The sequence below is a fragment of the Brachyistius frenatus genome, unplaced genomic scaffold, assembly GCF_029030835.1.
Source record: "Brachyistius frenatus isolate BFR_SWC_R1_liver_20210118 unplaced genomic scaffold, ASM2903083v1 Contig_21, whole genome shotgun sequence".
NCBI classification, from domain to species: Eukaryota; Metazoa; Chordata; class Actinopteri; family Embiotocidae; genus Brachyistius; species Brachyistius frenatus.
In genome coordinates, this window is record NW_027210620.1 from 3,147,067 (window position 1) to 3,169,000 (window position 21,934).

The window sequence follows — 21,934 nt, forward strand, 5'->3', positions numbered from 1 at the left end:
CTTGGTTCAAATACGCTAAGTGCGCGTGGGTCCCTCCTCTCTGCTCTCGGTGTTGGGGCGCGTTACTCCGGAGGCATTTATTACACGGGACTTGTTTTGCGTATAGCTACTGTGTAAATAGCTCTTTGCAATGTTTTGCACTGAAATAAAGTCCAGCATTTCCTCAGTAAATCTGTTTGAATTGAAAAAAAAAAAAGGTTCCTCCATATAACTCTTTAAAACAAAACAACAAAAAAATCTATAATATTTAAACTTTGGATTTCAAATTTTTGCAAGTATTTCAATTTTTGTAATGTGATTTAAAAAAAAAAAAAAATTTCTGTTTTTGGTTGAATCATCATTTTTCTGTCTTTTTCTATTTTATCCAACCATGCAGGCATTATCTGCTAATATGTCATACTATCACATGGTCCAGAATGACCAAAAAACACAAGGCTATACTATTTGGTCCAAAATATCATATAAAAGTCATACTATAGTATGTTGTCCAAATTTATTAATATTTTGGATGACATACTATGGTATTATTTTTTGTTTTGTTACTTTTTAGACAATATGTCATGACCCCTGTCTGTCACAGTGTTTTTTCTCCCCCCCTTGTTAGACTGGAGTCCCCTCACTGACTGCACAACCTGCACTCTGCCAGCAGGGAAACAAATCGCGTTCTCCCCGGACGCCAAGAACTCAATCAATTCATTATATTGAATAAAATTAGTTTTTATTCATTGTTCCCGCTTTTTCATGTTTTGAATGAAAAAAAAAAACAACCTGTGGTGTGCTAGCACAGGCACAGTGGTACAGTGCTTATTGCTGCTGCCTCAGTGAGAAGGTTATGTGTTCAATTCCAGCTATAAAAACCTTGAGAATATAGTATGTCGTCTAAAATATGACGAAATAGTCATAGTCTGTCGTCCAAAACGTCATATAATAGTAGGACTTTTTATTCGTCCAAAAAAATAACAAAAAAGTCATACTATATAGTATGACGTTTTTTTTTTTCCCAAAAAAATTAAAAAACCTTAAGACTTTAGTATGTCGTCTACTGACTTTTTTGTTATTTTTTTGGACGAATAAAAAGTCCTATTATAGCATTACGTTTTGGATGACATACTATGGTAAAGTATGAGTCTTTTACTAGAGTAGGTCTTCCAAAATGTCACAAAAATGCCTAAGGTCTAATGTTGCAGGAATCCTTTTCCATAGCAGTTTGACCCTTAAAATGACACTTTTTCTGTCAGAAACATAGCAAGCACATTTAATAGTGGACTTTTAGCTAACTTAGCTGAAGTCTATAAAGTGTACATTGCACGGCGGTAACAGTCAGGCGAGATGTCTGTTATTATTTCCTCTTCTACTAACCTGTTACCTGTTCAGGTTTCTGGTACTTTCTGTCTGTAAAAAGACTCCTATTTCTAGCTTCTGCGCTGCTTTTCTCTCGCTTGTTGGGTGACGTGACCCTTCTCCTTCAGTTGACTCACCAACACCCCGACATGGGCGCAACCAAGTGTATAATTGGGACCGGGGAGTCACACAGTTAGGTTTTCCTTCACCGTGGGAAATAAATTGAAAATAAAAAGCAAATAACGAGAGACAGAAGCGTTGACAGTGTTCATAAAAGAAGAATATATTTAACACATTTTCTTCTCTATATCGGGGGACATATTGTTATTTTCACAGTATTGGGGCGGGGGACACACACGACTCCTCATAAAGCCTGTGGTTCTGCCCACGCCTGTATATGTTTTTTTTTTTATATGCCAGCGTGTGCAGTCAGCGTGTAGCTGGGGATTCACTCACAACCCCTGTCGGGGTTTTCCTCCTTTAAAATGTCATATAAAGATCAGAGGTTGAATCTGAAAGAAATGATGAAGTCGAAATGGGACAGAAGAATTCTCACGAGCTGGTTTGATATTAACACAACACAGCTAGTTCTGCTTACTTCACTTGACATTTAGGATTTTTCTTCTTACAAACTACCAACAATAATTAAATAACATTATTGTGTACGAATCAGTAGTGATCGGGGGAATTTGAGGAATGAGTGATGTCCTTTTAAAACTGAGGTACAAATGCATTAAAATCTTCCGTGAATATGCATCCATGTTCCGCAAAAATGACCGGCGAGCAGCGAAATGTGAGAGCAGTTAAATGAGAGAAACGTTACATGTAGAGGGATTTAATGTGTTTTCTCTTTAAATGAACAAACCGGACTTTACAGCAGAGGACAGAATGTACATTTCTTGCAACATGACAACAACCGAAGCTGCTTTTCCAAACACATACTCTTCAAAATAAAATGAAATGAAAAGTATTTCGAGTTTAAAAGCAGGACCTGCAAGTATTTGAATGGAGATCAAGAAAATACAGAATATTAATGACTAAAACCTTAATAAACCTTCATTTACAGCGACTTTAAAAGGTATATCATTTTATTATTTACATTTACCTTCACGCTCTACGCTGTATTCAACACAATTAGCTCGGGAGTTCCCTAAAATCGATGCAATCTGTCGAGCAAAGTCCACAAATAGAAGGAAATATGAAGTAGGTTGTCATTTCCTTAATAAACTGTCTCCAAAAAGTGTTTTGAAGCTGCAAAAAAAAAAAAAAAAAAAATCCCAAACTACGTGTTTTGTTATCGTCTACCACGATGTGAGGATACATTCACCACAATGGGAATATCGGGCGTCAGATTTTGACAGATCATGAGCCTGATGGCCGTAAAAGTTCCTCCCCGTGTTCAGTAGTGTTTCATCAACCTCCGTCTCTGTGAGGTCTTCCTCAGCAGATGTCTGAAGTCGTACGGGTTGTCATCGGTCCGACTCTCCGTGGAGGACATTCTGGGAACGGAATGCCTGTCGACACAACACAGGAGACAACCGTGAATTTCAGTGCAAAGATACCAATCGAAAGTAGAAACAGAAAGATTCACATTCGGGAGAAGGGTTTCATATTGTTTATCATCCTCAGCCCATTTATCATGTGCTGCGTCAGGCAACGGCCAAACACAAGGGGGGAAAATAGAGGCAATTCATGAATGGGGTTTGTCGCTATCTGTCCTTTGAGCGAATGATATATGAAAAGCAAGTGAGGCATCTTTGAAAGAAAAAAAATACAAACAGTTGCTGACCATCTCAGCCGATTGTAGGATGTGACCTAAGCGAGCGGCAACGAACTGCGACGTCGTCCGCTGGTTTGTGGGCGGCTGTTTGGAAACCTCGAGTTCTGCATTTTGGCCGTCGCCATCTTGTTTTTTTTGGAGCCAGAAGAGTCCTGTCCTATCCCGGACTGACGGGGTGTATTACGTGCTTTGGCGAAGCACTGGATACATGATGAGAGTCGGAGGGGACATGTGGTCCCAAAAAGCTACTAAGGGGGACCTCTGAGTTGAAATAGCATTGATACGGATTAAAATAACTGCTGAAAGGAATCCCGGCCTGTATAAGCAGATTTCGTCGAGGACCTCGATAACGTACCTGTTGTCTTTGGCAGGTGTGGGAAGATCCGGTTCGGTGGCGGCTCTCTCTCTGGTCTGTCGACCGGCGGCTGCCTGTCTGTCCCCACACTGCCTCCTGTCCATAGACCGTCTCCTGTCCACGGACCGTCGCCTGTCCGCGGACCGTCGCCTGTCCGAGGACCGTCGCCTGTCCGCGGACCGTCGCCTGTCCGTGGACTGTCTCCTCTCGGGCATGCTGCTGCCGGGGGATGTGCTCCTCATGGACATGGAGGGCTCAGACGTGCTGGTGGACAGTGTCCGGTAGTACTGGTCGTCCACATCCAGCAGCTTTCCTGGACTGGAGCACAAACAATGTGTAAATGTACCTGAAACTTGTATTAATTTGTATAATTCAAGTGATTATAACAATGAAAACCAGCTCAAAAATGATAAACAATGACAGTGAGTATTATATTTTATATAAAACATATTTACGTTGACAACATTACGATGCTGAACCTCCCCTCTGACCTCCATGTTAATAGAAGTGTGAAAAAGACTATTTCCATGCGGGGATCAATAAGTCTCGCACACTATTGACATATGGTGATGAGCTCCAGTGGAAATCAGCCGTGTGTCTAAAAATACCGCCCAGCACGCTGATCTCATTCCAACTCTGATGAGCTCGGGGCCCTGACCTGACCTTACAACTGTAGGTTTTTTTGTTTTTTTTTAGATGCGGGGTTGAGGACCCAATCATCCCACTGATGAATCATGATAAATGTGCTGTTAAGAGGCTGAAATGATCATTTCTCCTTGATTGTAATTACCTCGCTGTTGTTCTGGACTGCTGGCTGAATTATGTTGATTGACGCAGCAGTGACAAAGGAAAAACCTCAATGACATTGGCGAGATCGCACAAGATTTTAAACCATCGGTTCATCAGCTTGTAGGTTAAAGTGGGGGGGGGGGAAATTGGCATCTTTTAAGTTACACTTCACTTTTTCAGGTGTCACTTGATGGCAGCTGAAGAGGTCGTATTCACTCCACCCGTCTATCACTTCCAGTAAAATTGTCCAATAGTAGTATGAGGTGTAAAATAGTACTCCGCCGTTATCATAGTAGCACATCTGTATGGAATTGTTGTGGTTTTGGGACACAAAAGTTTTCTCCTCTTTCTTAATTTTCTGTACGCCCTTTAGTTCTTATTTATTTAGTCGTGGTTCGGCCTCTGGGGAACCAGCTCGGCCCCGATAGCTGGCACAGATGCCAAATTGTTTCCTGCTCGTCCAAAACCAGCCAGGACTTCTGTTTGTTTCTAAAAAAAAAAAAAAACTCCCGCAGCTGCGATCGGAAACATAAAAATGACATCGCCCCCTGCGGAACTTTCCGCACAACAACACTTCACTGCAGGTGCTTTAAATGTTTAAAAGGTTTTGCAACTGGCTGAATCACGATCACGTTACATTGTTCAGAGACGTAATACCAAGCAGCCGACGGCGGCGCTAAAATGAAAGCATCCGTAGCGCACGTTCTCCGTTTCCCTTCCTCCGATTTCTCTTTCTGTGCGTCTCCACTCGCGTTTACCATCAACCACCTCCGTTCGCTCTCCAGCTTTCACTCCTTGCCACCCACGTTTTGCCATCTCCCGTCCTCCTCTGCTGTCAGCCTCAGCCGGAGATGCCATCGTTCCTGCTGACCTTCTCGTCCTTAATGATGCACGTAAGCTGCTCCTGTCCATCGCCCGGCTTTATTTATCTGCTAACAAATTACTACCCTTGGTGTTTCGGGCGCCGTGCTGCAACTGTGCGCGCGTGTGCACGTCAAAGAGCGGCTCGGTGTGTCTCTTCAGACTGCAGTGATGAAGTACCCCCGGCCCCGGCTTGTTCAGCCAGCCCCATCGGCCCATCTTCACCCCCCCCCCCCCCGGCTCACGCTCACCTTGTGGCCTGTACGACACATACATATGGAATGAATCTACATACTTTCTAGTCGTTTCCTTTTCCCCCTTCCTTTAAAAAAAAAAAAAAAAAACCCGATCTGATCTGCAGAATTTTTTTTTTTTTTTTTTTACCAATATATATGAAACATCTTTTTTTTAAAAATTTTTTTTATCCTGTACGAAATGGCACCATGCAAAAATATGTTTGATCCCTCGCGTTAAATTTCATAGAGTAGATTCAGCCGATGCAGACGAGGGTGATTAATTTCACCGAGGACGCGTGTGATGCTGCAGATCGTTAAGTCTGGACCCAGACACTGTCCTTATGCCGGGTGCCGGGCTGCAGTCATTACTCTGGGCCCGGAGTGGAAAGCAAGCAAGGCGGCGGGCCAAGCTGTTAAAACAGCGGTGATAGGTTGTTAAAACCAGGTTGAAATAAGAAACTGGACACTTACTCCTGTTTCCTGGGCTTGCGTTTATCATCCTGGACAGATCGCTGAGTGGAGAGAGACAGAGAGCCGATTACTACACGTCAAATAAACAATACTGATGTCACTGTTGGGGCCAAAATTCATTGAATTACTTAAACAAACGTGTTAAAAAAATAGGGCTGAATTTTTTATTTCGTAAAAATGTCCCGCTGTATATTTCAAATGCCGAACGTCTGGTCCTCATTGATTATTGATCAGATTATTGATTAGATGCGCTGGAGCTACAGCGCATGTCACCAAAACTACCCGACAGCATTGGAAACAAAACTTAAAGACTCCGTGTTGAGCTATCGAGCACTGAAATTACAAAAGATTGCACATAATTACATTTAAGCAACAATGGGAAAAAAAACAAAAAAACTTTTTAGTACAAAAGACACACCGCTCAAGAAAACTGTACGTATTAAAAGAAAAAGAGCATTTAAAGGCAACTTTTGTGATTGCTGTTATATCTAGACTGAGGAAGGTACGTGGCGAGGAGCGCTACAAATAAAATTGCCAATCAATAGTGCACCGTGAACGCAGTTAGAGTCGCGGCTGACAGCAAAGCGTTGTTGTTGAAGGTATCTGAAATCGTTCACCATCCTTTTCTGACTCACATGAATCAGGTTGTAATAGGTGGAGTCCTCCGGAGTGTTCAGGGTCTTCGGCTGTTGGGTCCGGCGGGGGGTTCTCGACAATCTCTTGTCAGCTGAAAAGGAACAAAGGCAGTTCGAAACATCAGGCGGTGCTTTTGTTGATCGTACGCGGCGGTTAATACTCGCGTATTCGCCATGAGACAAACGAGGAGAAACAGCAATATACTTCTTCTTCGGACTTAAATACACTTTTACTCATCCTCAATCTGCCGTTAGTTTAAAATGTGCAGGTGTTTTAATTCACATTTCTGTTTGGCCCTCCCTCCCTTCTCCAGCCTTTTTTTTTTTTTTTTTACGACATTTCCCAGGATGCCCTTCAGCAACTTTTAAGAACTGAGAGTGCTGCTGTTAAATTTGGGTTTTTGGAAATATGGAAAGATCTATGTTTATGTTAGGGGCAGAGAAATGAGGGGAAAGAGACGTAAAGATGAGGACAGATGTGAAACTATTGTCCCTGGCTGGACTGGGGACACGCACGGACAATGGTGAATCTGCAAGCTCAAACAAAATGATCTGAAGTTATACGTTGGTTTTGGATGTGGAGCAGAAACCACCCATGAACCTATTTGGGTAATTACACCTTCATTACCAGTCAGGTCACTGTTGTTTTCGGTTCCCGCTGAAAGCGCACCACGGTGCGGAGCGTTTTGCGGCAGGTCATTGTGACCCGGGCATCTGGCCAGTCGGAATTTTCCAGCAGAGACTGCGCGAGACGACCTTTGACACAAACGAAGCGACCCACGTTCGATTCCCGGCGTTTTTTGGTATCGAGCACGAAGCGAGAGGTGGCTGCTCGCGAGCAGCCGGGCGGCTTTCCGCGCCCGCCGTCCGCCGCGCTGCAGCGGATGTGTCGCCATCGATCATATTCGTCACGAGTCACACACTGTAACAACGTCCCTCATCTGCGTTATTGCAATCAGAAACATATTAAAGCGACCTTTGCTTGTTGCTCGTAATTAATGACCGTTCGTGTAAGGAAAAAAACAATCCATCATGTGCGGAAAGCTCTCCGGCAAAGGAGGTGAAAAGTTTGTAATGTTTATTGAACAACTCCGTCTAAAGGTCGTTCCGCAGGGCTCAAACAAGTGAAGCCAATTTTTACACACCGTCTTATTAACTCCCGCCATAATTGTCGGAAAAACGTCGGCTCGCGAAACGCGATTAACATTCGACGACCTTTCCCATGAAGAGCGATGTTGACTGGCGTTCCTCTTTATGCTCATCTTTCTTTTACCTGGGGAGCATATTAATCCTAAAGACAGAGACGAATAAACATAAAGACAAATTTGTGAATAATTTCCCAAAGTTTCAAACTATTCCTTGACAGAGTTTGAACAGCGGCATTGGACGATTGTGTCAAACGCTTCGGTTCGTGCATGCCAACATTCCCGAAGGATTATTATTGCCACGACAATTTATGCCAACTACGGCGTGTTTAAGGCTCGGGAAATATTACACTCAAGGCGAAGACATCATATTTTGGGGTTAGACAACTAAAACTCCTGGTTAAGGGTACATTATGTATTTTTTGTTTAGTTTAAAACATTTAAAAAAGAACTCAAATTGTATGTGGAAAAAAAAAAAAAGCGGTTTCGAGGCATCTAACCGACGTTAAGCGTGCTCACCGGCGAGCCCAGTCGCTGCCGTCTCGTAGTTAAGCGAGAGGGTGTTGCTTTGACGTGGTTATTGGCACGGCAGGGATGCGGTCAGGACTGAGGCGCTTGCACCGAGGTCCATAAGCACCCGTACTTTTATAATAAAACTCAAAAAGCCCCCGAACATCAAATTAATGGCGGGATAATCTTGCTGCCAACCGACAGCAGTCATCGGTCTCATTACTTAACTATTGCATTATTTACTTGAGGCACCTGAACCTACGACAGCTGTGACATTTCAGCTGCCAGCTCGGTTTTAGTAAGACGTTGAACTTTCAATTTGCTGCCCCCCCCCCCCCCCCCGCCGCCCAAACTCACCACCCCAAAAGCAATTACAGCTATCACCTGCGCAAATCAAATTTTTACTTTTGATGACACATCGTGCGGAGAAGCGCTTCCTGTTTCGGCACTTGACTTTCTCAGGTTTCCTGATCTAATGAAGCCGCGCGACAGAGAAAAGAGGACGCCGTCCGTCGATAACATCTCCTTCGGCTGTGAGAAAGCGGTAATAAAATCTGCATCTCTCCGTGTCTTTATATACGTTCAAAAGTTGAGACCTTGAGATAACAAACAAAGAACGAGCAGCAATTCCTGGACGGAAGATTCTGGACGTTTACAGTCAAAGCTGGAATATAATCTTTCTTTCTCTCTGTCCAGTGTGGCAGGAAGTGACTCAGCTGCACTTCGACATCTTTGGGTGAATATGTCTGAACTCTGTCGAATATCTTTGGAGCAGCAGACTCAGAAAGACTCCCGAAAGATGAGTAAAGAGTGAGGGCGGATGAATTCCCTCGTTAGCCCGACCTTCTTTGTTTATTATCCGACGGTTAACGGCTTCAAAAACGGAACCAAAAACGGCGCATTAACCTCGGGTCAGTCCGCGCCAACATTATATGAATTATATTTATTGCTTTGTTTTTCGCAGAGCCGATCTCACTTATCTTACGTGCTTGTTGATGCTGGGGAGCGAAGCCATTCATCGCTTTTCCTTTCACAAACATGCCATTGTTGTCGGGGCTTGATTGATGCACATGGATGAGCTCATTCAGCTTGTGCTGCAGGGCCAAAAAGTCCTCAGAAGTATTTGTGATCTGTTTAAGAGATAAGAGAAAAATCATATGTACGTGAAACTGATGATAAAAAACCGAGAAGATCACGAGGCGTTAACAACAACAATCTGTTATTACCTCTTCGGAGAAGCTCTGTAGTCTCGTGGTTTCATTCTGCGCCGTTTGCTTGTTGGCTTTCAGGTTCTTTCGGTCCCGATGGCCTCTGAAGTTGCTCTGGATCTTCACTGCCGCCTGTTCTTCCTCCAGCCTTTCCTTTTTAGCGTCTGTCTCCTCCACACGTTCAATCGTCACGTCAGCAACATCCACAGCCTCCCGCTCCTCCTCTTCCGTTTCCTCCTGCGCTTCTTCGGGAATCGCACCTTCCACCACGGTTTTCTTTCGCACTTCTCTCTCTGCTTTCAGCTTCTTTCGGTCCTGATGGCCTCTGAAGTTACTCTGGAGGACGGTAGCTGCTTTCTCCTCGTCCAGGCCCTCCGGGTTCTCGGTAGAAACGTCCTCCTGGGCTTCCGGCACCGAGTCCTCGGCCTCCATCACCTGCTCCGCGTTTGGATCTTCCGGTGCAACCTCCTGCTCCTTCTTCCTCTTCCTGGGTATCTTCCCCTCCTCCTCGAGTCGTTTGCGCTCCTTGTGGCCGCGGAAGTTGCTTTGAAGCACCACAGCTGCTTTGGCCTCGTCCGGGTCATCCGACTTGACGTCACTTGAAGAAACATCTGCTCGAGCTTCCGTTGATTCTTCTCTTCCCGCCTCTTCCGTGCACATTTCCTTTTCCGGTACGTCTTCTTCGTCGGCCGGACTTTTTGCTTTCTGTTTCTTAGCGGGGATCTTTCCTTCTTCCTGCAGCTTCTTCCTCTCCTTGTGACCCCTGAAATTACTCTGGAGAACAGTGGCTGCCTTGGTTTCCTCCTCCACGTTGACACCTTCCTCCCCTTCAGTCATTTCCCGTCCCTTCTCCTCCTCCTCCTGGCCTTCTCGTCCAGCGTCTTCGTCCAAAGTCACCGCTTCATCGGCCACTTCTATGGTCACGTCCTCTTCTGCCACTTCAGTATTATCACTGTCATCATTCTCCTCTGCTTCATAAGTACTCTCTTCATCTTCCTCATTCTCCACTTGTTTATTGAGAGTCTTTTCTTTGTCGTCTTCTTTGCCGGTTGTCTCTTCGTCACCTTCCACCGGTTTCTCTTCCACCACTGCTTCCGCTAACTCTAGCTCGGCCCCAGCCGTCGTCTTTTTTCTCTCCTTAAACTTTTTCCTCTCTTTGTAACCCCTAAAGTTGCTCTGAAGAACCACGGCAGCTTTAACTTCGTCCTCCTCGTTCGTTGCTTCGTTTTCTGGACCACAGGCACTTTCTTCATTGTTGCTTTTCTCGGGTTCTGGTGTCTGTTCTTCCTTTTCTGATTTCTCTTTCTCTTTGGCTTCCCTGGAAACCAAATGGGTACATCTTGGTCAAAACAGTAATGTAAAAAAAAAAAAAAAAAAAACGTTTTTCAGTGCTATGTAGTGTACATTTCCTGCCCCTCATACCGTTTCCTTTTGAAGCTTTTCCTTTCCTTGTGCCCTCGGTAACGAGCCTGAATCTTGGTGGCTGCTTTGTTCTTCTCATCTACCAACTCTTTGTACTTCTTTTTTGCAAGATAGCCTCTGCACACTGAAGGAGAGGACAGAGCAAATGTAATACAAACCCATCTTAGATTGTGTGGGAAAAATAATTCAATATCAGATTGTTCTTACCAGCCTGAAACTGGGCGATGAAGGCCTCAAACTTTACTTTGCTTTTGTCGTCGGCCACCTTCTTCCGAACTTTATGACCTCTGTAAGCTGGAGATTAAAACAACGAATTGCTATGACAGCTCCATAACTTGCTCCTGTGCTGGTACGCAATCAGAGTGTACAGCTTACTAACCCGACTGCAGCACCAGAACGCTCTGTTCTCGCTCTTTTAATATCCGTCGGTAGCGCTTGGCTCCCAGCCAGCCTCGAACACAAGCCTGGAGCAGGATGATTCTTTGTGTGGTCTGCCGCACCATCAGATTCAGGTGCTCGACGTGGTAGTACTTCAGGAACACCTGCGAGCCGAGACGAGACGAGATTAAAACGCTAGGAACAGACGCAGCCAAAATATATCTTGACTTACATCAACAGTGAGAGTTCAGGTTAAGTTGTAAAAGTCAGGTGAGCGGCGTCGGATTCACGATACATTTACTAATATTGCAAAGGGAAGGAAAACGTTTTTGTGCAAATATTGACAAAGAAATCGAAAAAAGATGCCTTTATGGTGAATAATGTGGGAAAAATAATCAAAGTGTATCTCCGAGAAATGCCCTGATGGCTTTTATTTTGAGGTCAGTGCTGTTTTGAAGCGCTTACTTAAAGGACAGCATGAAGTTCAGATTTTAACACATCCTCTCCGGATCTTAAATCAGTAAGATTGGGCTTCAGCTGTCCTGTTTAAAAAACACTGTGGTCATAAAACCTTACAGAAATGGTAAATCATATAAATTGCAATTTCTTTATGTTAATATACCCCCCTCCCCGATCACACCCCGACTGAAATTACATTACGCTCAATTAGTTCAGTTGACTCACCTTAGTCTTGCCCATTGCCCAGTTCTCCAGCTTGGCCTTCTCCAGTATTGCAGCGCACGTCTCTGGCGTCGCAGCCGGCTCCTCATCCGCATGGAAAGCCAAGATGTAGTACCTGCAACGATCACTGCAATCAGCCGGAGACTCGAGCGAGGGTCAACACCGATTTCAACTTGATTAACATCATTATCGTCCTCTCCGGATTGCGAGGGGTGAGAAGCCGCTGACCTCCTTGTGAAGTTAGCGAAGAGGACGCGATGAGAGTAACCCTGCCGCCTGATCTTGGCCGTCTCCAGGATGCCGGTGTACCGAAGCTGAATCAGAACCTTCTCCCGGTCAAACTTGTTGGCTTGGCGATCGTTGTTGGGTTTGATACAGCGCACAAAGTGAGGCTGGCCCGCCACCATCTTGGACAGCAGGTCCATCAGAGAGTACTAAAAAGAAGCATGAGGATCGATTCGAGCTTTAAAGTGGCAGTCGAGGCGATAAGAATAGATTCAAGTGTTTTCTCGGTTTTGTTCAGACAAAAGCAAATCAGATCTGTTTCAAATATCAGATCTTTAGGAGAGATTGTCCGCACTGTTATTTGCGGCGATCGGATTCGGTGTGTCCTGACATCACCAACCTAGCTGCACCGGTTGCTGTGGTAACGACTTACACGCGTAGCTGTGCTACTCCGATCGGAATTGCATCTTGAAACAAAAAAAAATATAAAAAAAATACCGTCCAGAAAAAACCCGATTTGTGCTGGCAGACTGAACATCTCAAAGAAACACATTTTTCCAATTAAAAGACAATCTCACTCTGAAGTAGGAGGCCACTGTCTGTGTTCTCATGTTGGTGGTTTCTCTTGGGTGGGAAGGCGTATCTCCAGATTCACCCGACTGAAAAAACAAACATTTAACATGTCAAAAAAAAAATATACAAAAAAATAAAATGATACCTACTGCACTGTATGATTAGACTGAACTTAATGTAAAGTACATCTGGATCACACTTGTTTAAAGTAGCAGCATCTTCTAAGTCTTGATGGAAGCCTTTCTTTCATTTCACTCTGTTTTTTTTATCAAAGCATTTCACTGTATCTCGTTTTGAAAAACCACCAATCACCGTTTGCTTTTGCACTGTTTCACCACAAGGCGCATCGAGCAACCTTTGTTTTTCAGGAGTGTGCTTTAATTCCAGAGAAGGCTGCGAAAGAGATAAACGGATAAAGAAAAGGTGCCAAATCAACAGTTTGATCTCCTTCAACACAACTTGCCGGAAGCTATATCTATATTTTTTTTAAACGTGTTTTAAAATCAGATATATTTCAAAATCATACAAAAATGACATGCTTAAAAACGGCTTTAATTAAACAAAACTTAAAAGTGTTTGTCGTCTTAAAACAAACTGCCACAACATAAACAGAAACTACACATTAACCTGAAGTAAACCGTGTTTCATAACATTTTAACAAGCTCTAAGTCTAATTCTCAGCACTAACACAACGGGGGAGGACGCAACCTTTATAGCACACCATCATGTTTGCAGCATTTAAATCGCTCATTGTGGCTTGTTAAGAGCACAGCCCTTTGATGAGCTTTTTTTTTTTTTTTTTTACTTTTTTTTTTTCTAAAATATGCAGATGAATGGAAATAGATTCAAGAACTCATCACACAGTTCATTTAGACGTAGCTACTGTGAACTGCTTTTAGGTGAGCAAACCGCCTGGAGGGTTACATTTAGCAAAGCTGCCAGGAAGAGTTTTATTTGGATGTAGGCAGGAAGGAGAGAGACGGGCTGATTATTGGATGCGTGAAGACCAAAATTAAAAGTTTTGATTTTTTTTTTTTTTTTAAACCCAAATTACTTAAATTACTGCGCAGTATGAGGCACGGTGCTATAAACACAAATCCACCACAGAAATGGAGGTGAACAGCAGATATCAACAGAGCACATAAGCTCTCGTGTTCAGAGAACGGGGGAAGGTGTATTCAGACTGTATGCAGGGAAAATAGCTATAACTCTTCAGAACTATGGAACATCTATGCAGGATTTAGCATATATTTAATTTCGAGGATATGTATAATGAGGAAAAGGTAAAATAATGCATACACTAAGGAGCAAGTTATATGGAAATATGTTCATTACCTCATAAAAAGAAAAAGAACTGTAAAACGTCAGCACTCCCATCTTTTACCACAAATGCAGAGACAAAAAAAAGACCAAAAAAAAGAGAAGAAGGAAGAAAAGAATTAGACAAAAGTTGAAGCTGTAATTACAGTTGGGTTAAAACATGAATGGAAAACAGTGCAGAGACACAAGTGGTCGAAAAGTCATTCAAGAGCAGAGTCTCTCGACAGCGGTAGTAACAGTCGGAGAGGAGAAAAAAAAATTAATTCAACAACTTTTCCGGGGAAGTTCTTTATGTAGGAGATAATACAGTGATAATGCAGACAGTGCTGTAAGTACCTTGGCGAAGGTGATGGTGCGTGTCGTCGTCCGCGGGCTCCGCAATGTGTTTATGACTTTACCCTTGGTGTGGGCAAGGTTGCCTGTGAAATAAACAGAGGATCAAAGAGAGCGAGTCGGTTAACAAACCGCCCTCAACAGTGGAAGAGTTAGTCATATCAGGTGGGATCAATTATTGGGGTATTTTTTTTCAGCGGAAAAGTCTGAAAGTGGGCTCCTGTCATACTGGACAAAAAAAACAAAAACGTTTTTTTAAAAAGGAGCGGAAAAGCTTGTCGTCTCGACTGGACAACCTTGCACTGTCATGAAATGTCAACGCTTAACACAACAGCTTTAAGACTAATTTTAAAAAAAAATCAATTAGGAGATTATTGGCTTTGTGATTTAATTTCGACAAAGTTGGCAGCCAACTCTGCCAACAAAAAAACCCTCACTCTGCCAAAGCCAGCTTGTTACAACCAAAATCGAGCAGACAAGAGAGGGAAGCCTTGCTTAAAAAAAATAAAAAATAAAAAAAAAGCCTAACTATTTTAGCGCTGCCTTTAAAGTGTTTAATTGAAAGATTCCCTCCAAATCCCGAAAAAGAGTTGTCGTCCGCTTCACCTGTTTTGGTGAGGGGATGTGTGACGAGTTTGCGAATGAGCTCGTTCTCCGACGACCGCAGCAGCAGCACGATGTCGGCCGGTAGAGTTTCTCTGTTCTTGGTCAAGAAGCCTGCAGCGTTGTAAATCACCTTCGAGTTTGGTAGAGAGGGAAAAAAAAAAATCAATTAAAATGTGAAAAGCACATAGAAACTAAATTTAGCTTAAAAACAAACAAAAAAAAACAAAACTCAAAAACTTAATATCATCAAATAATAATTACCTTTCCAGCGTAGTGGTGAATACCAAAGCCGAGGTCGACCCTCTTCGGCCTCCAGAAGCTTTTTGTCTTGAGATTATCTTCAAATTTCTCTAAAATACCAGATTACGCATCAATTAATTATCCTCACAACCACCCTAGGCTCTCCAAGTGAGAAGTCCCAGTGACATTTCATAAGTACTTAACCCCTGCACTGTGAGGAAATTACCTCACTTTAAAATTTGTTTAGTCTGACTTTGACTTTTGACACTTACTTGTTCTTCCTGAGAATTTGGTCACTGGAAATAACCATTAATGTCGGATTGCTAGAAGTAAGAGTTTAGTTAAGACCCTTTTTCCGCTTTTTTATGTTTTTCCATTGGACAAAAGCATGGGATAGCACCTGGTACCATTTTTTTGTATACCCTCCAATACTGAATACGAAACTACATACTAAAACTGATACTAACTGAGGAGGCGTTGAAGGCCCCGATACTCCATCGTAGGCTTTACGTCATGCCTTTGGGTGTTTCTTTCTTTAGATTTCTGACAATGAAAGAGTCCAAAATAATTTGCTTTTTGATCCAAATGTACAAAAAAAAAAGAGGCAGGAGACAGTAAATCCACCCTAAAACAGATTTCATCCTGCAGATATCGGAGTGACTGACCTACGAGTGTCTGGTCGGTGGCCTGTGGGAAGCGGCTCTCTTCATCCAGAAGGGAGAGCATCCCCATGGGCTTCTGCAGGAACAGGTCCAGGAGCGGCCGGTTGTCCTCGTACTCGATCATCCGAGCGTCAACCTCTTCGTTCAGGTACTCATCCTGTACGGGAGGGGTAGTTTTAAAAAGTGGGATTATAAAACACCTGAATTCTTTCCCAATTTAAAGAGAAGTTCTGGATGTAAACATTCCCTTTTCGCCGTCCGCCTGAAGAGCCTGAATCTATAATATTTTAATTTCTTTTATGGGTCAAATCATAGGACAAAAATGTACTCATAGTGGTATCACTTTTAAAATAGAAAATAAAGAAGCCAGGAGAGCAAAATTAAGCCAAATTCAATTCTTTGTGTATTGAAGCCTAATTCATCATAAATACTAAAATGTATGTGAGCCAAGCAGTGGATCTGACTGACTGGAAACCCTGAGGACATTATGCCCCGCCCACCTATAGCAGAAACCTGACCGCACTACAGCCCTGTCAATCAAACAGTCACCCCTCCCCCCCCAAAAAGGCTTTTTTAAGGCCTAATATCTAATTAACAATGAGATTATTTTTAGATAGACCGACAGAAAACTGATAAAACGTTGTTGATTTAGCAAATAACACCAAAATGTGGATTTTTTTTTTTACTGACTTTGTATTTCATGTATAAAGCCAGAGCCTTTTTTTTGTGGCAGCCCTAGTGGCCCTCAGTGGTATGGCAGTTTAAGGCCCTCATGCATCGGCCTAATTTTTAAGACCTGCAAGCTATTTATACAGTCTGTGATCAGGACATGTTGGGTTGAGCAGAGGTGAATGTGGTCAAGAAAAAAAGCCAAGTCAGGTGGCACTTGTTCGCAGTTTGTCTGTTTAAACTTGTTGGCAAGTAGTGAGGATTTTTCTGGTTTTGGTGTGACTTGGTGCTACAAAGTCAAATGAATGTCAAGTTAACATTAATTATGAATTTTCTATCCAAACGGCACTTTCGCACCCACATGTCATGCACAAGCATTCAGAAACTCCAAAAACACGAGCAATACAGAAATCAGCTGTCCATTGATAGAAGAGGATAAAAGATAGAATATGTCATTTTCTTGCATTTTAGCTCCCTTTTATGAAGATAAATCCGGTCTCGAGGGCAAAAATGAGCTTCGCCCTCCACTTTGTATTGAGCTAACCTGATCACATCGGGCTGACTCAGAGCTGCTCGTATGACTCAGCGACATTAACAGGGACTTCTACTCCGTGATGAAAAAAGGATGAAATGGGAGCACACAACATCAAATCAAGCCGCTTACTCTGGCACGAACTGCCACTGTCAAGTGAATGAAGCACGTCGTGATGCAGGTAGATTGGCACAATATGTAACGCAGTGTAAACACGTATGAAAACACACAGTTTAAAGGGGTAAATGCATACAAATTACTCCTAAATCCTTAAAATGTCACAGTAAATCTGCACACCACACTTCCCCTTACGCTCTGGATGTATATGCTCTTGGCAGTATGGGGCGAAATATTCCTGGGCCTGGTTCCAGCAATACCCGAGAGTGAGTTTAAGTCCATCACTAAGTGTCTTCAACTCCTAATTGACCCTCGTTTGGGATGATTTATAGCCCCTCTCCATGGGGTGAGTCCAAATCATTTGGCATTAGCAAAACATTCTCTAACCTCCCCCCCCCCCCCCCCTCAGGCAAAACACTCCCACGAGAGCGCATAACGGAGGGGGAGGGGGGGGAGGGGGCGCCTCAATCTGCCGTAAATAAAGTCCGCAGCATATTTCACCCGGGCCGTCCCTTCTTAAAGCGCAGACTGACAAACGATGACATGTTATCACAATTTAGATGGAAATGAGGCAGCGCCAAGGTGAAAACTGCACGCAGACGTGCTTCAGGAGGGATTCAGAGAGAGAGAGAGAGAGAGAGACACTGCTGCCGCCGCCGTGGTCCGAACTTCACCTGTTCCCAGGCGAATATGTGCTGGTTGAAGTAGAACTGGATCTGCTCGTTGGCGATGTTGATGCAGAGCTGCTCGAAGGAGTTCTTCTTGAAGTTCTCGAAGCCGAAGATGTCCAGGATGCCGATGTTGATGCCCTTGTCGTCCTCTCTGGAGGTGACAACAAAAAGGAAAGGTTTTTTTTTTTTTTTTTTTACCTTGTTGGCTACGTTGTTCTGTCGGACTGTCTGTCGGTCACTTGGAGAGATATCTCTTAATCCAACAGGAGGCACCCTCTTTACTTTCAAGATCAACATTTTGGGGTTTTAGTGACTTGTCTTAGATTGATATGAACTTTTGGTACAGATATTCACGCTGCCCAGAGGATAAATCGTAATAACTGCCCTGATCTTTCATCTTGTGTCACTGTGATGTTTTGAGTGGAATATTTAGAAATAACAATAAATCAACAAAAAAAAAAAAAATACAAAAATAACTATCACTAAACTAACTCTTACTTTACCCCAAACTTCTTTTTCTGCATTATGTTCTTCATAACGTGTATGTAAATAACTGTAAATATCTGTGTTATGCCGATGTCGGTCGGTCGGCCTCTAAAAATAATATTTATTCTCTTTATGTTTATCTGGATTTAAATCAACCGTGTTCAAAAAGTTGGAAATGAAATCCAGTTGTGTGAAGCTTTTACACAAAAGTAGAAACTTTGTGAGGTGACCTCATTTGTGACACACGCACACATCACACATCACACACACACACACACACACACACACACACACACACACACACACACACACACACACACACACACACACACACACACACACACACACACACCATCACACTCCATCACACTCCCTGCCCCTGATCTCACCCTGGGTTGCTGTCAGGCCGCAGCAGCGCGTTGATTCGGTTGACGATCCAGCTGAAGAGGCGGCCGTAGAGAGCTTTGCCCATGGCGTCCCTCACCTCCACCGCTTTGTCCACCGTGTTGGTCCTGACGATCGTCTCCCCCCGCGCCACCACGCAGTGAGACGTCAGGGCCTCCTGCAGCTCGTCTGAGCGGATACGTAGCAGAGACGCCACTGGGAGGACGCGAGATGAGGGGAAGGGGTAAGAAGTTGAGTCACACGCGCGAGGTGTGGCAAATGTTGCAGCCTCGACTGTCCTCATTCTGAACATCCATCCGTCGCGTCGGACTAATAAACCTCATCTGGACGCCATTGAACTGAAAATTACTAGTCAAGAGCAGGTGTTTAAATTTAGAAAAGCACAATATGAACCTTTCTCTCTCCTGAAAATACAAGTCTGGTGATATTTTTTTCTTTTATACTGTACATCTCGGCAGAGCTGGTGATGAAAAGCAGAAGAGGGACGGGGGAGGAGTGGAGGTGCAGCGCAGTCATAGTTTGGTTTTAGGTCATCGTACACCGTCCCTCTCCCCAGCTCTCTCTCTCTCTCTCTGTCCGTTGTCTCACCGTTCTCCAGGACAGAAATGTTGGAGATGTTGCTTTTGTCCGTTTGGTGCTCCGTGGCGACCGCTGAGAACTCGATATCGCCAGAGTTGAGGATGGCGGCCAAGGTGCTGTAAACACTTCCCAGCTCCTGCATAAAAAAAAAAAAAAAAAAGTCTGTAGAAACCTCCAGAGGATGGTTACTGTGATGGAAAATAACATACGGCATGTCTTAAAATCTATTTTAATCAAATAATTTACGGGAACTCTGTGGTATTTTTCAAAAATCTGTGCAGATGATTTCAGTATTTTGTAGTAAAAATCAATAATTTGTACCGAGGAATCAACCCTGTGGCACGACGCTGGTTTACCAGTGTTTTTTTTTAATCCTATTCAAAAACTGCAACACAGAAGTCTATTATCGTTTTCTACAATAAAATCAGCAGTACTTGCCTCTGTAGCTAAATGAACAAAGGAAATAGCACCTTTACTGAAACCCTTAAATTCGTGGATAGATTGAAATGTCACAATGCGGTCGTCGAGCTTAAAAGCATCAAGAAAATAAGGTATGATTTCCCCAAAAAAATGAGCCGTCAATCACCGGGTCACCCTGATTTAACTATTTACTAATTATTATTTGCAGGGCCGACACGCGCGTGAATAACTCTCCCCCGTGGGCGGCCACCACGCGTCGAAAGGAGATAAAACCGCTTCATGGATCGTCGTCGCGCACACTCGGCGATTTCACGCGAGACGAGGAGTACGTGCGGAGTAGGAGGCCGTTCCCGCGGCACTGCCAAGTGATTACAGGATAAGTGCTATTGACGTGCCGATCCCAGGAGCAATCAGTTCTTTGAGCCTCATTAGCCTCCGCGATGCCAACAGCCGACTGCCTACGTGCGCCCGTAGCTTCACGCTCCGTCGCGGGGCCGTGCGGAGGAGCCGAGGAGCCGAGGAGCCGCGTGGGCTCGAGTTTCCGCGCCAACGTCGCCCACGTCGGAGAAGTCACCGCTTATTTACACGTTACTTTTTTTGATTCCGACTTTCATGTATTTGCGAGAGTGTGTGTGTGTGTGTTTGAGCTTTTCTGTGTGAACAGTTGGGATCAAGGTTATGCTGTCAAACCTCGTGGGCAAGCCCTCCCTTTAGCTTTTTTTTTCTTTTTTTTCTGCCCAGTAATTAATGCAGTAGTTTGTACCTCCAGGGTGAATCCAATGACTTTGAAACACTGCTCCACTGCATCAAACTGCTCCTTGTAGAAGGTGTTGCTCACGATGTCAGGCCCCAGTTTAATGTGCTCGTTACACAGATACCTGCAGAACGAAAAGGAGGAGAGGCAGAGGGTCAGGGCCATGGGGGGGGGGTGTCTCGGGGAAGTAGGGGAGTCGGCGCTGTGAGAAGGAAAATAACAGTGTTTAGGAGAAGGGCTCGGGAATGTCAAACCTACTTCGGCGTTTTGCTGTCGGAGAGCTTGTAGTGGGCGAGTTTCTTCCTGTCAGCCAGACCGGCGTAGATGTAGTAGAAGATGTGGAAGTTCCTCTCTCCTCTGTGGAAACACACAGACGCAGCTCTGAAACTCGAATCTCAACGGTCACACACGTCGTCTAATCGCGTGCCGTGTTGCTTTTGTTCGCCAATGTGAGATGATAACAGACGGCAACATGCAAAAAGGCAGACAGACAGTACACGCTGTTGTCCTGATTAGCCGTTAAAGAAAAGCTACGCTGATTTCAAATCATTTCATTCTCAGTTCATATATCTTTTAATTACAAATTTGAGTTTTGTTTGCAACGCAAGAAAATTGCTCTCAACCTTTTTCTTGATTGCATTTTTTTCTTTTTTTTGTATTCATCTTTATTGCGTCTCAAAATTTTTGATTGAGAATCCATTGAATTGGAATCAGAATTGGACATAATGAGTTCAATCTACTCTGATGGATGAAAACATGCAGATTCGGCTTGTTTTCCATCCCTCCAAAATCTGGATTCAGTAACAGGCTGAAGAAAAGCCGAGCTGCACGTATTGCTTACAGCCAAATCAAACCCTCTCCGACCCGTGTGTCTGTTTTTCTAATGAAACACTCGAGGCCGCCTTTGAAGTTCCACTGAGGACACTGGCGAGACCACAATCTCTGCTCAAACAGGAAATAAGCTAGCCCCTCCACTTGACCCGGTTCTCTCCCCGGACTCACGATAAGAGGACGAGGTGGACTGACTCAAGTTTCAAACGGAGAAGCAGATGTAAAAGAAAAAAACAACAACAAAAAAAAACAGAGACAGACAGCCTATTACACGCTGATCCCTGGCCGGCGGGCGGAAACATAACCTTCGCTGCGATGTTATTTCCAGAAAGACGTGATTTGAATCTTCCACGAGTGTCGTCGCCAAATGAAGGTAAAAAAATAAATAAAAATAAGACAGGAAGAAGGAAGTGATTCTCACATGGCCTGGTGGATGACTCGGGACTTCTCCAGCAGGTACTCGGATATCTGCGCTCCGACCACCGTTCCGTCGTGGGTGAACTTCATCTCCAGGTACTTGCCAAAGCGGCTGGAGTTGTCGTTGATGACGGTGCAGGCGTTTCCAAACGCCTCCACCAGGTTGTTGACCAGCAGGATCTTCTCCTGGAGTGTCCGATTATTGGCCTGAAGGAGACATCATGACAGCTGAGCAACCGGGGAGTAAAACTGCCCTGCTTTTGTCAAGTAATGACGCATTTC

The 21,934-nt window shown here is 43.9% G+C and overlaps 1 protein-coding gene across 2 annotated transcripts in view; it reads right to left on the reverse strand.

The window, feature by feature from the left end:
- Positions 1-2,160: 2,160 nt before the first annotated feature.
- Positions 2,161-21,934, reverse strand: part of myo3a (myosin IIIA) — a 54,400-nt gene continuing 34,626 nt past the window's right edge. The window contains exons 15-38 of one of the 2 annotated variants that reach the window (XM_069696453.1): positions 21,657-21,859; positions 20,663-20,761; positions 20,414-20,528; positions 19,240-19,366; positions 18,636-18,846; positions 17,764-17,911; positions 15,775-15,928; positions 15,131-15,219; positions 14,870-14,999; positions 14,267-14,349; positions 13,946-13,987; positions 12,923-13,003; positions 12,616-12,696; positions 12,041-12,246; positions 11,816-11,927; positions 11,133-11,295; positions 10,961-11,047; positions 10,754-10,877; positions 9,350-10,649; positions 9,109-9,253; positions 6,469-6,560; positions 5,834-5,874; positions 3,477-3,794; positions 2,161-2,855 (exon numbers count right to left, since the gene is read on the reverse strand). In XM_069696453.1, the coding sequence (XP_069552554.1) occupies positions 2,741-2,855; positions 3,477-3,794; positions 5,834-5,874; positions 6,469-6,560; positions 9,109-9,253; positions 9,350-10,649; positions 10,754-10,877; positions 10,961-11,047; positions 11,133-11,295; positions 11,816-11,927; positions 12,041-12,246; positions 12,616-12,696; positions 12,923-13,003; positions 13,946-13,987; positions 14,267-14,349; positions 14,870-14,999; positions 15,131-15,219; positions 15,775-15,928; positions 17,764-17,911; positions 18,636-18,846; positions 19,240-19,366; positions 20,414-20,528; positions 20,663-20,761; positions 21,657-21,859 (4,266 nt within the window). In that variant the 3' untranslated portion in view covers positions 2,161-2,740. The remainder of the gene's footprint in view (positions 2,856-3,476; positions 3,795-5,833; positions 5,875-6,468; positions 6,561-9,108; positions 9,254-9,349; positions 10,650-10,753; positions 10,878-10,960; positions 11,048-11,132; positions 11,296-11,815; positions 11,928-12,040; positions 12,247-12,615; positions 12,697-12,922; positions 13,004-13,945; positions 13,988-14,266; positions 14,350-14,869; positions 15,000-15,130; positions 15,220-15,774; positions 15,929-17,763; positions 17,912-18,635; positions 18,847-19,239; positions 19,367-20,413; positions 20,529-20,662; positions 20,762-21,656; positions 21,860-21,934) is intronic. The other variant, XM_069696452.1, reaches the window with a different exon arrangement.